Source organism: Ceraceosorus guamensis, assembly GCF_003144195.1.
Source record: "Ceraceosorus guamensis strain MCA 4658 unplaced genomic scaffold IE81scaffold_44, whole genome shotgun sequence".
Taxonomy (NCBI): Eukaryota; Fungi; Basidiomycota; class Exobasidiomycetes; order Ceraceosorales; family Ceraceosoraceae; genus Ceraceosorus; species Ceraceosorus guamensis.
The window spans coordinates 84,487-97,932 of NW_020290039.1; the positions used below are offsets into that span (position 1 = coordinate 84,487).

Here is a 13,446-nt window from a genome sequence, read left to right on the forward strand (position 1 = left end):
GAAACTCAAAAGGTGGGGTGGTAGGGAGTCGCCTGCTAAGCCCACAGAGGCGCTCTTCACCAGCATGACACTTCGAAACCTACTGGTAGTCACGAGCGGTAACAGTGCTGCTACTTCTACTTCTACTTGCTGCGTGAGTCCACAGCGACACGTCGTATCGACGATCTGGATAGGAGAGACCTTCCCACCCTACGCTTTGAACGCATGACCACTCGCCGCACGTTCTCTATCAAATCATAAATGCCACGCGTGAGGGCAAACTTGCTCTTCGATCGATCGATCGCGAGGCTGCGTATTGAATCGTGGTCGCATCGAATTCGATAAGAACGCTCGGTGTGCACAGCAGCAGCAGTAGTAGTAGCTCCACTGAGCGCGCAGTGATGATATCCACCGGCGAATCACGATCCCGCTGCAACCTCCACCGACGGTAGCAAACGAGTGGACGTGCGCGCTCTCTCGCATCCGCCTCATACGTAAATCGAAACCGGCGGACGCCGGTAAAATGTACGTTGCCAAGCAAGATTTGCAAGCACTCTCCAGCATTGCAACCATTCAAGGTTCGCAATTGAAGCACAGTCTCATCATGTCACGCAACCTTGCCCGTCATCTCCCTTCAGCTTTGCCTGTCCGTGGACCGTGAGCGGCAGCAATACAGCGGAGCCAAAGCAGCGGTCCTTTGAACAGAGCGCATTTGGAAGCTTCGCTCTGATTGTTCAAAACAAGGTATGAACGGCCTACAATCCGTGTTATGACTCCCCTGTCACTCCTTGAATGAAGTCTTTCGCGCGTTCGTGAAAGGACCCGCACGAATTTGTTATGAGGAGCGGTCTCGGTACAGCACAGGCTTCGTCACGAGGCGGTCTGCCCTACCTGTTAGCGTGGGCGTCGGCGCTAAGGACAGCGCACTAACCCTTCAAAGCACAAGTGGGCCCCTTTCCCTCGTCATTGGGCCAAGTTTTCGCGAAGCTCGTCCATGGCTCTGGTGGCCTTCCAATCGCGCATTTGGTCTTGATCTGCACACTGCACGACGCCTAGAGTGCGAAATCTCTTCAACGAAAGTGGTGAAAGCGGGGTTCCGCAATCAGGAAGGATGTGACCATAGTCGCAGGTGGATGCGTGGATGAAAGGCAAATGGAAAGCCGCGACCACGGATCCCTCCGAAGATGAAATCTAATCACGTGAATGGTAGCGCATTCTGCGGTACGGATGTCCTTCAACGTCAAAGATGTCGCGGGCCCGCCAAGGCCTCTCCGTCCTCTGAATGGACTTGAGTTGGCGAAGCTCGCAAGAATGTCGACTGGACGCTGATTCCAATGCCGCTGTAGGGTCTGCGCGGCTTGGCGGAACTCGAGATCTCACGTAGGACTCAGTGGATCTAGGACTAGCATCCTCGCTGATCTCCTTGCTAGCGTGGCATGCCCGCAGACAAGGGGAACGTCCCAAGGCAGAGGGGGTCAATCGGCCCACACACTTCTCGTGGGCGCTTATGAAATGCACAGAATAGTCTTGGGAATGGAGCATGGCATTCAATCTGTGTCTCACTGGCCTTCTATTCGCCAGACCACGTAGCCATGGGGAGAACGCACGATCTGGCCTTTCACGGTCTAACATTCAGATCGTCCCCATTTTCGGGGTCACAAAATGGACGGACAAGTCGTCAATTTGGCAGCTCATCGACGTCAGCGCCTGGCCTTTCCGTCTGGTTACACCATTTCACCATGTGGATTGTTTCTGCTTCCCCGTGCGGACGTCAACAGCTTACAGATCAAGCACCATCTTGCCAGTGTTTTCACCATTCAGCAGAGCAAGCAGAGCGTCTGGGGCATGTTCCAGACCTTTCTTCTGATAAGTGTGAATATTGGTCTTGACTTTGCCTTCTATTCCCCATTGCGTCAGCTCCTTGATAGCGGTCAGTAGAGCTTCTGGGCCTCTCTGATTGCAGATGAATCCTTCCAGGAGCAGCTTCTTCTTGAGGATCCAACGCATCCCTCGAATAGGCTCTTCTTGGCCTTGATACTCGGAAATCACACCGCAGAGCGCGATCCGGCCGTTCGGGGCCATGACTTCCAGAGCGGCGTCTAGCACCTTGCCTCCGACATTTTCAAAGTAGACGGACACCTCTTCATTGGTAGCTTTTCGTAGATCTTCCAGGAACGAGGGAGAGTCGTAGCCGACGGCCGCGTCCGCACCGGTCTCAAGGACCGCATCAAGCTTGCGCGAAGAAGCGATGCCCACGACTTTCTTGACGCCTAGAGCTTTGGCCAATTGAACAACGATTGAGCCGGTGGCGCCCGCTGCAGCGGATACCAGCACGACATCGTCCTTGGTGCATTTAGCCACGTTCATGAGTCCTACATGCGCGGCCAGGCCAGGTGGTCCGAGCAAAGAGAGGGCTTGTTTGCCCAGCGCAGGATGGAGTTTTTGAAGTAGAGGGCTATTCTCATTGATGATCGCATTAGATTCTTGTCCAACATAGCCAAAGATGCGACTGATCGAAGAATTGCACAGATACAGGCGAAATATATATCAGCGAAATGCTAGTCATCGCTGGCAGTAGCCCTGATCTGGACGCACTCTCCCGCACTGTACTTTGACGACTTGCTTGCGAGCACATCAGCGATACCAAGTGCCCACAAGGGAGCCTACGTGCTCGATTTGGCTGTGTCAGCGTACGCAGATGCACCTCTGGGCATCTTGGGCCCCCCCTCACTCACGCCGAGGGGATGAGCAGGCCTGTAACTCTTCTCCTGAGTAAAGGTGCCTTTCATCGATGGCTCCATGCCTAGATGCGCGACCTGAGCGGAGCAACGAGCAGGCAGGGGTTCAAGCCTTGACCGCGTGTTGAGCGCACCGTGTCTCTCAACCTACCTTGACCAAAAGCTCGCCATCTTGAATCTCACGCAGCGTCACGTCCGTTTCCCAACGGAAAAAGTCTTTGGTGAGGGGACGATCCTTGGGCACGTGCTCGGCCAGAACCCATCGGTTGGTAGTCTTTGGAATAGCAGCTGACGACATGGCGAAGTTGATTTGATGAAGCCAACTGGAGAGTGAGTGCCAGAATGATGATGATGATGACGATGCGCAACGTGATGCGACGTCAAAGCTCCTTCAACATCCTGTCACCTCATTTTTAAAGTTGTGGAGGCCCCTCGCAGCAGCAGTGGTTTCCGCGCCGCACGGCCGGCTGTCATTCTCTACCCGGGGGCCGGATGCATGCAGAGCCTTACGACCGAGCGCGCTCAGACAGCAAGCAGCCAGGCAGGACCTTCCACCGAAGCTTCGCCGCGTAGCTGTTGCTCTGCTGACGATTCATTGCGAAAGCCAGTCGCAGGACAAGACATTCAGGCATTCCCGGCCTAGGAAGTCAAGAGCGAAGCCCGCAGCACGCGCGCAGCACGCGCGAGGCTAGTCATTCTCGATTGGGAGGCTCAGATGCTGGCAAAGTCATCGTGAAGCCGCGGCAAACTCCTCGATGGCATCGCGTCGCATCATCGCATCGCCGCACTGGAACACGCCTTGATTTCGCGACTCAACCACAGCCGAGGACGACACCAGCAGGGGGACCGAGGCTGCGAGGCGGACTGGTGGACTCGATTCAAAAGTGGCCGGACCACCTGTTCCATCCACCGATTTCGTCTGCACCACGTCAAGCGTTGACGGTGCGATGGTTTGGTCATGTACTGCAAGTGCGGGAGCTGATGCAGATACCTTGCAAGGCCAGATGGCAGAGGAGCGCAATGTACGAATTATCTGGATTGCTGCAGAGGACAGGTAGATGGCATGTGCGAATGCTCAAGACATCAGAAGCTGGGCAGGAGCATCAAGCAGGCGAGGCACTCGGCCACCGGCCGTAACGCCAGGAAGCGCGCCCGCCGCCGACCTCAAAAGCGCTCTCGCAGTGTCAGCGCGGGAATGCAATACAAGACGGGCTGATATCTCTCCACAGGCCACAAGGCATGCTGCAAGGAGCGGCAGAAAGCGTCAGCTCTGAAAGCCACGGGGCAATTTGAAAGCCAGCCTCGAACACTCACCGACGATGATAAGCATGATGATGATCCACGTGCTGACGGGGTAAACGTCGAGGAGTCGTAGCTGTAAGCGGTCAACATGCATCGGCGGGTCTACTGCACTCGGACTCACATTTTGCTCATCGCTTCGTTCGAAATGTGCTCGTGGATGATCTCAAGCAGGTCGTTGGCGACAGCCAGACGCTCGTTGAGGTTCTCGACGCGTTGGTCAATTTCGAGGTACTCCCGGATAGCGTCGTAAAGCGCCTTGAGACTAGCTTCGCTCCAAAATAGTTCTGGAGTGTCCAGCACATTGCTGGTAAGATTGACGTCCACTCTGAGCTTGAACAAGCGCCCGGTCAGGCGCAGCGCCTCTCGACGCTTAAGCTTGAGCTCTCCAGATGAAGCCAGCTCTTTCGGAATGTGCGACGTGAGCTCGAGGGTTTGTTGCATGGACTCCTCAAATACGCTCAGCTTGGTGCTTTGAGCGATCGCATGGGCCAAGCTGACCTTGAGCAAGTGATTAGGCTGTCTAAAGGTGAAGAAATCGTTGAAAATTCGAGGAGCTGGGACGGTCGGATCGTAGCAGAAGTGGAACGCTTCGGTCTCCTCGTCATCAGGAGAGCTGGCTGGACCACCACGAACGCAGCCAGAGGAGATGACGTCGTTGATGATGCTACGTTCTTCTGCGGCAGACAGATTGTACATGACCAGTACGCCGTACGGCAGAACAATGAGCTCAGCTTGATGCAGCGCTTCTAGTATGCCGCGAGACGTCAGCATGTTGCGAGAAGTGTCGTGATTGTGGGACGCTTGGTTAGGTCCGGATGCTCGGCGATTTTTCTTCGGCCTACGCCCCGAGCGAGAGGGCGCCACATCCTCGCCCAAGGGTTCATCCCAGCGCGTCGCCTTGCGTCCGGGACTTCGGGGCGGAGAGGAGCTCAACGCGTGTGGGTGGCTCGGATCAGGCTCCTCTTCGACAAACTCGCGCGCCATACCCGCTTCGACCTCATCGCGCCCGAAGCTGGCATCTCCGTCCTCAACAGCTTGCTGTTGCAGAAGCATGTCTCTTGCGCCGGCTTCATCAGCCGAGAGCAGCTCATCTTCGGTGGCCAGCACGCCAGCATTCGACTCCTGCTCAAGAGCCCGAAGGGCATATTCATCTTCGCTGCTCACAGCGTCCAAGGACGTGCCAAGTAGTCGCCCTTGGTCATCGGCGTTCTCTTCGCCAGAGAGAAGAGCATCCACATCATCAGCGCCTGTGCGTGGTTCGAGAGCTCGAGGTGTTGCGATCCCCTCGTCTTCTTCGTTGATTGTGGCAGGCTGCGAAGGCGGTGTGATGCCTGTTGAAATGCGGCCACCTCGATCTGTTTGCTCTTCCCTCTCGCCTTCAGTCTCTGTCTCGTTCTCAGCCTCGCTAAGCCGCTCAAGATGTCGGCGCTCGCTTTCTGGACTGTTTTCTTCGCGACGCTCGCGGTGCCAAGAAAGATGATCTGTAGAGCTGCTCGCCCGCCCATTGCTTCCTCGACTTTCGCCATCACGTTCGGGTTCGTCGTCGCCGCCTTTGCCTTCGCCACCGTGAATATAGCCCTGGGGATCCTCTTCTTCCTCTTTCTTCTGAGCAAAGTACTGTTCAACCATACAAGACCATGGATGTCAGTGTTGAGACCACAGCCTACAAGAAAAGCGAGTCATGGACGTGGCACTCACGGAGCCGAGGTATCCACTCTCCTCCTGTTCCTCAAGCTGACGCTCGCGGCGATCCTCGGCTCCGGGACTTGAACCTCTCGGCTCTGGAGCGCTGCGAACCTCTGCACGGCCAAAGCCTGGCAGCAGGGGCTTGAAGTAGACGACGTAAGCGCACTCATCGTACAGCCGAGGTCGCACGCCATGTTCTCTTCTCAGAAAACCTGCAAGAGTAGGAATGTGGATGGCTGGTCCGACAGAGTAGGAAGTCAAACGAGGCAAAGGGGTGTGCTGGCGCGACTGCGGCGCCAATCGCTCGAAGGTGTGATAGACCGGTCCGCTTTGTTTGGGTATACGAGGTGGCGCTCTTGAGTGCACAGGACCGCGCTTGGTAGCAGCTGCCGACTTGGGATGCTTGCCAGGTGGTATTGCTCGGGATGGCGACGTGAGTCGCCCACGGCCCGGGGATAGCGTCCTGTGCTGCCTGACGTCGGTGGCAATGTTCGGAGGCATGGCATCGATGGCCGTGCCATCATCTCCGACTCGCTGCTCCGCCACTGCCTGTTGAGCTTCGTTGCGATCTTTCGCGTCTGCTTCATTTTCCTCGCTGCTCTCTTCTTCATCCTCACTGTCGTCGTCCTCTTCCCCAGGCAGTGGAGCGAGTTGACTTTCTGAAGGCAGCAGGACGTGCTTGCCGCTGGTCTTGCTCGTACGCACTGGCTTGTCGCTTCTGACAGGTAGAGAATAGCGAATGGATCGTGCTGGAGTACCCTTGAAGCGCTGTTGCTGAGCAGAAGGAGAAGCGCCGCTCTTGGATCTGGCAGCGGAAGGCCTGTTCGAGGGTCCTTTCGCGGCTGATGCAGGCAAAAGCATGCTGTCCGTAGTCGCCGGCTCACCATCACCTCCAAGCAATGCTGCTTGTTCTCCAGCCGAAGTAGCTCGACGAACAGGTGGCTTGCCTTTGATGGCTGCGCTAAGCGTTGCAGGAAGCCTGGCCCGCAGAGCAGCAGCTGGGCCTGACGGGACAGCTGCACTTGAGCTGCCAGTGAAGCCTTCTCTACCTCTTTGAGGCGCACTGGATGAGGCACCTGTAGCGCCTGTAGAGCCTGGCACTCTGGAACCCATGCCTGGCATGATGATACCAGCTCGAAGGTCTGCCAATTCTCCCTCGCGCCTCGAATGTTGACTGGCCTGCTCGCCGTCCTCTTCGCCATCATCATCCTCATCGCCCGGAGACATGACGCGACGAAGCGAAGATCCCGATGCTGCTCCGCTCCTGCGAGCTCGTAGAGAAGATGCCGTGGAGCTCAGACCGGGCAATCCGGAAGCGGTTAGACTTCGTCGGGGCTCGCTGGGTGGGGTTGCCGGCGTGGTGGAGCCGGACAGCCCGTTCGGTGGATAAGACCGGCGGTCAGACATCACGCACTTCTGGGGTGGTGTCTGTCGAAATCTTTATGAAGATTTTGAAGAGCCGACGCTGTAAGCAAGAGCCGTGCTTGTGGCTCAGAGAAGGGAGTGCGGGTGGAGATGATCATCATGATGCAGTCGAGAGAAGTCGATCATTCTCGAGTGGTGCAGCGAGGGGCTCAGGGCACGCTCCCTTCGGCTGCATCGATCAGCATGCAGCAGACGTGCAGCACATCGGCCGATCCAAGTCTCACGTGACTTAGGACTTGGTCACGTGTGACCACACACAACCGCACCAAGAGCTTTTTTTGAGACTCGTGACTTCACCCTTGACTTGATTGATGACTTTGCTGAGTATGGTGCACAAGCAGCCAGCATCATAGCCAGCAGCACGACACGCGGGCACATCATGCGCGGCGGCGCTGCATGCTGCGTCGCGGACCAAACAAGCGCGGTGCGAGCGCGTTCTGGCCGCTCTTGCGCGCGCCGGCTGCAGCTGCACCGACGACATGCTGACTTGGCCACGATGATTGCACGCGCGCGCCGATACCCACCGCCTCTGATGTGCCCCGAGAAGTCTGCCGTGCAATTCAGGGATCTCGAGCAGCCTACACGCAGCTGTCAATCCACTTTCCCATTCGGTCAACTCGCATGGCACGAAGCCGGGCTCTTCTTTGTCCCAGCTCCCAGCTTCCCTCACGGAACCTCCAAACAGCCCTCTCGACCAAACAAGCAGCCAGGCGCAACGCTCGTTCGAAACGCAACTGGTCTTCCGCTCGCGACAGATCTCAGCCGCAGATCCGCCAGGCTGAGAAGTGCACGCGTCAAGCTCATTGTTGGGTGCATCCAAGACGCACCCATCGGTCAGCTATCGATACACGCTCCGATTCTCGAGCGCGGTGAAAAAGACATTCATCGATTTGGCGTCCATCCACGTGTTCTGGTCGTTGATTGGACGTCTCAAGACTCACTCACTATTAATGCACAAGCATAGGCCTGGCTGCCTACCTTGAATTGGTCGCAGACCACCCACCGCCAGACGCGTCGGGGCCTGGCTGCCTCGCTTCCCTTCCATAAGCGCATACATCCCTGCTGCTGCCCTCTTCTCCTTCAACAACCATGGCACAGGTCAAGCCAAATTTGACTGTGGACGTAGGACTAGCCCAGACGGGTGGTAGGGCGCCCGCCCAAGCTGCCAAAGCAGCCATTCATGCGGCCAGATCAGCATCCGCTCCGCGATCAGAGAACGGCGATGGTTCATTACCAGGAGGAGGCGGCTACGAAGGAGCCTATGGCGGTACAGAATCAGCCATCGATATGAATGCACAGTCAATTGAGAATGGCAGGACTGCAGCGGCTGACGGGTTCAGCAGCGACGAGGATGGGGATGGACAGGATTTGTATGCTGCCGCGCAACGCCGGCTGCAGCATGGTGCTACCAGCAAAGGAGCGAGAGCAACGCGAGATAATCAACACGGCGGAGCGAGCGCACAAGGTGGACGTCGCATGGTGAGTCAGCATGCATCTATTGTGGGGCGATGCAGATTCTGACTTATGCTATTGCAATCTTGTTCAATGACTCTAGTATGCCGACAATTCAGACTCTGATCACGAAGACTATGGACCGCAAGGCGAGACAGAAGTCGGCATGGACGGCAATTCCGACGACGATGGCGTCTATGATGAGGAAGAGGAGGACGATCTTTCCAGCTCGCCATCCATTCCAGACGAGAACATAGATTTCGATCTCGTCTACGCGCTTCACAACTTCGTAGCTACGGTCGAGGGCCAGGCCACAGTCCACAAGGGAAACGATTTGACCCTTCTCGACGATTCTAATTCCTACTGGTGAGTGCCAGTAGCTTGAGCTCAAGCGCTGTGCTGCGTGATTGATTTGATACCGCATCGCTTGCTCAGGTGGCTCGTGCGAGTGCTGAGGACATCCGAAGTGGGTTATATTCCCGCCGAGAACATCGAGACGCCATTCGAGAGGCTTGCTAGATTAAACAAGCATCGGAACGTCGATGTGAGTCGGCAATTGCTCCTTGAGCATTCCGGTCGCGCTGCGCACTGACTGCATAATGCTTGCCCTTTTGAACGATGTGCAGCTCACAAGCGCTACAGACGATGACCACAATCAGGTGCCAGACAAGATTTACAATTCTCACTTGGTCAAGCAGCGCTCTTTTGGCGTAAATGGGGGCATATCCGCTCATTCGGGCAAGCTCTCGGCGCTGTCAAGGAGGAACGCAGGCGGTCCGCCGGCACACATTCTCAAAGAGCAGAAGCGGATTGGCAAGCGTGGCGTCTTGTTTGGACCTTCCACATACTTAGAACACAGCGGCAACGAGATGTCTTCTGACGAGGAGGGCGACTACGATGAGGAAGCTGAGGAAGGCGAAATGGACGGCGAAGACTATGATGAAGAAGGCACCGAAGCTCAGGGAGACGGATCAGGTGCACAAGGGGCCAGCGGAGTAACGGATGTGCGTTCTCGGGGCGAGCCTGTTGATGCGGGTCTGGCTGGCGTCGGAGCAGCTCGAGGGCCAGTCCAAGGCTCAGGTGCGAGTGGATCTGCTTTTGACCGGCTGGAGCCCGACGATGGTATGGATTGGGACGCGGGCGAGGCCGAAAGAGTGCAACAAGCGCAGCAGGCGCGAAACCGGCAGGAGCAAGCTCAAGCGCAAGCTACCGCTCAACAACAACAGCAACAAACAGCAACCCAGCAGCAACAGCGTGCTTCAGCTGAGCAAGCCAGGCAAGCATCTGAGCGCTCGTCAGGAGGCAGTCAAATTTCGCCCCGGCAGCAAGCTCAACTTGGGCAGACAGGTCTTCAGACCTCACCTTCTCAACAGCAACGGGGCCCAGTCGGCTCCCCGGGCTCTCCGCCGTACTCACCAGAACAGGCGCAGTTGCAAGGTCAACAGCAGTACACACTTGGAGCAGGCATACCTGGATCTTTGCGACCTGGCGAGGCGCCGGGGCAGCATGCCCGGAACGTATCTTCGAGCGAACGTTCCATCTCGAGCCTTTCTTCGGCCGGCGGCCAACCCGCTACACCTTCGCAGATTCAGGCTGAGAGGGCACGCGCTAGCACAGAGCTTGCGGGACAAGCGGGCAGAGTATCGCCTGCCGCGCCGAGCAGTATGAAGGCCGACCGCGACTCTCGACGCATGAGCAACCGCAAATCTCGCGGTGAAGAGGATGCCTACGTTCCAGAAGAGAAGACGACGAAGAAACGTTCTGGCGTCTTCAGCGGGCTGTTCTCGCGAAGTAAGGACAAGAAGGATCGCAAATCGGCGACCTTCTCTGATGACGCTGCGACGGGACGTAGCTCGGAGGATAGCTTTGCGGGAAGCGCTGGAAACAGACGCTCGGGTGCGATGTCGCCAGGCATGTCACCGGGACTCGCTGGGCCACCCCAAAATTACGGCAGGACGATGCAAGATCGAGATCGCGTAGTGCAGGAGGCCTATCAGCGTCAATTCTTGACGGACAGCAACAAATCGGCGAATCAGTCTGCTGCTGATGCAGCAGCTATGGCTGCGCTTGGCAACGAGTATTCTCCAGGCCCGCATCCTCAGAGCTTCCAACCTGGCAAAACGAGACCGGGCAGTCTCATCGGCACGCCAAGCTACGTCCCGATGCTTAACGTCATGCGTGTCTTCGCCGGTGATGCTATAGGCAGCGAAGCAACCTTTAAGACGGTTCTGCTGAATGAGGCGACGTCTGCGGAGGACTTGGTCAAGCAGGCAATGCAGCGATTTCGCGTCGCTGTTGACTCAAATCCTGACGATTACTACTTGACTGTGAAGCTCCTGGAAGGGGAAGAGAGAGCTCTGGGCGCATTGGAGAAACCGTTGCAAGTCTATGACAAGCTGTCTGAGTCTTCGCCGGACCAGATCAGCGCCGCCATTCCCAGCGTGAAGCGATCCAGCGTTGGCTCCATCTCTTCGATATCTTCAAACTTGAGTCTCAAACCAGCGATTACAAGATTGGGTGAAGATTTTGGAGACGATCACGCGGTCAAGTTTTTCCTCCATCGGAGAGCGCCGCTAAGTGCTCGAGGTGCTGGCACATCCGATCAGGGCTCGTCAACAGACACAGCATACGGAGGTCAGGGTCTGTTCCCAACAAACGACCCAAAGCAGAGCGGCAGTAGCGGCATTGGAATACCCCTTGGACCTGGAAGCCAGCGCAATAGCGCCACGTCCACGCTGACACCCGAAAGCGCCGAAGCAATTGCGGCTGCTACTGCGCGCTTCGCCCTTCGCCTGATCATCTTTCCATCCGACTTACCTGAAGGCACAGTCTTCGACCCGCAGACGAATGCCCTCATACCGGAAGCCGTTCTACGCGAGCGCGGTCCAGGCGGTCTTGTACCAGGCGAAGGCGTTGAGCAGCGGTATCGCGAGAAAGTCCTTGCGCTGCCCCGAAACACTACAGTAGCTGAAGTGATCGAGCAGGGTCTTGACCGATTCGGCGTAATGGAAGGATTGGTCGAAGGTGGTGACGATGTCGAGGATCGCACTTCGAGAAGGCGAAGCAAAGGCCGAGTCAGATACGGCTTGTCAGCTGATATTCGCGGAGATGAGCGGCCACTTGGACCTGCTTCGAAAGTACTGGACGCCTACCTCAAGCAGCCGGTCTTCAGGGACGCTCCTGGCAACCGACGCTCCGCGGATGGCAAGCGGCGCAGTTTTGACGCAGCAACACTGCTAGCAATGGTCAGCGATCTAAGGGCAGATGATCCTGTCTTCATACTGAGGCAAGTTCAGCAGCCGCTCAAGGCAAAGGGTGCACGGCCGCTGAGTCCCACTGAAAACGTGCTTCTTGACAAAATTAATGAGCGACGGCAAGCCGAGTTGGAGACCGTGCAAGCGACGCCTTTGACCCGCACAGCGGAGGATCCAGCTGCACCGTTCAATCCAAGCCCACCTGTCGCCAATCAGTCTGGTATGAGCCGCCAGGAAATCATCGCTGCGCAGCGTGCAGCTGCTCACGAGCGGCGCGCAGCTGTTCTGGGCGCTCAGCGCAATGCGCAGCAGGGGGTGGACGTCGTTCTTGCGGATGAAGCGAGGATACGAAGCTCACGCGCAGGCGAGAATGGCAAGGTTCGCTACTCTTATGTACCCAACAGCGGGGCTGAGCAAGACATCAGCAACATCATCGAAGATGTTTTGAAGGAACAAGACAAGGCGATGGCTGCGGCTGGGTTGAGCTCGTCTCCAGCTAGAGATGCGAGCAGACCAGCTGTTTTGCGAAATGCCAGTCGAGGCACGATGGCAACGAGCGAGGCGGAGTACGAAAGTGCATCAAGCTCTCCTCGAGCGACCAGTCCTCTCAGCCTACGCGAAGTCAACTTCGACCTGCGGCCATCAAACTCGCGCATGACCACGAATGATTCCGACACGCTCACAACGCCGCCCCTCTCGCTAGGCAAGAAGTCTACATTGCAGTCGCAGCAGTCGCAAGCACCAGCAGGAGCACAGGGTGGCTCGGCTCAGAACGATCTGTTGGAGAGCTTCGTTCGGAATCCAGACGCTTCGGAAGCAAACATCGAGGAGCGCATCGACCAAGTCCTTTCAAGAGTGACAGGCCTTGGCGCGTCATCTGGCTCGGGCTTGGACCCCTCGCGTTTGCGCGACCCAGCTTCGCCTGCGAGCAAGTCCAGCTCTGCTACTCCTCGTGGTCCTTCGCCGAGCTATCAGAATGTGAAACCAAAAGGCGGCGTGGTGGGTGGCTTGGCGGGATTAGCAGCAGCAGGCGGTAGCCTGGCAGCGGGTGCTGCAGCCCTCACCGCAGGCGCACTCAACGCTGTGAGCGGCGGTGACAACGGCGGGTCGTTAGCAAACACAGCCAAGGCCACTTCGCGGTCAACGAACATATTTACAGGCTCCAGCGCCGATTTGGGGCTGCAACATCTCTTCGCTGTCGTTGACGCAGCGGCCAGAAGAGACCCTCGCAGCGGTAGCAGGATACCTCCGGTCGATGCCACTTCGCTGCGTCCGCAAGTCGCTGGACTGTTCGCTCCTAATGCTCCGCCCATCGAGTCGCGCAAGACCCGGGAGGCGTATGCGCCAGTCGGAAAACAATTGAACATGATCGAGGATGTGAGTCTGGCGGTGATTGCGTGCGACTCTTGCAGCACTGCTGAATCTTTCTTGCCCTGCTTCGTCCTCGACAGGCTCTCGATCAGCTCTTGATGGATGCTCTGCGCGTTTTGTGACCCTTTGCATCCTCATTGGGGTCATAACGTGGTTTGGAACGGACGGCTCACGCAGCGCTGAAGCTGATGGTGATATAGGTGGGAGATGACGATCTGGCAGAAATGATGCCTCAAAGC

General features: G+C 57.1%; 3 protein-coding genes across 3 annotated transcripts; 1 reads left to right on the forward strand and 2 right to left on the reverse strand.

Annotated features, from left to right (window-relative positions):
• Window positions 1-1,496: 1,496 nt before the first annotated feature.
• Window positions 1,497-3,089, reverse strand: IE81DRAFT_342114 (NAD(P)-binding protein). The gene is made up of 4 exons (XM_025515680.1): window positions 2,869-3,089; window positions 2,715-2,795; window positions 2,575-2,642; window positions 1,497-2,488 (listed from the first exon to the last, which is right to left on the reverse strand). Exons 1-4 carry the CDS (start codon window positions 3,013-3,015, stop codon window positions 1,759-1,761), a joined length of 1,026 nt encoding a protein of 341 aa, XP_025368513.1. The 5' UTR covers window positions 3,016-3,089; the 3' UTR covers window positions 1,497-1,758.
• A 650-nt stretch (window positions 3,090-3,739) lies between these two features.
• IE81DRAFT_324628 (DUF155-domain-containing protein) lies at window positions 3,740-7,228 on the reverse strand. Its single transcript, XM_025514287.1, has 4 exons — window positions 5,718-7,228; window positions 4,141-5,636; window positions 4,032-4,063; window positions 3,740-3,959 (listed from the first exon to the last, which is right to left on the reverse strand). The coding sequence occupies exons 1-4, from the start codon at window positions 7,110-7,112 to the stop codon at window positions 3,793-3,795; spliced, it is 3,090 nt and encodes a 1,029-aa protein (XP_025368514.1). The 5' UTR covers window positions 7,113-7,228; the 3' UTR covers window positions 3,740-3,792.
• An 883-nt stretch (window positions 7,229-8,111) lies between these two features.
• On the forward strand, window positions 8,112-13,442 carry IE81DRAFT_178225 (hypothetical protein). The gene is made up of 5 exons (XM_025510682.1): window positions 8,112-8,609; window positions 8,686-8,948; window positions 9,018-9,126; window positions 9,209-13,213; window positions 13,288-13,442. The coding sequence occupies exons 1-5, from the start codon at window positions 8,220-8,222 to the stop codon at window positions 13,327-13,329; spliced, it is 4,809 nt and encodes a 1,602-aa protein (XP_025368515.1). The 5' UTR covers window positions 8,112-8,219; the 3' UTR covers window positions 13,330-13,442.
• Window positions 13,443-13,446: the final 4 nt, after the last annotated feature.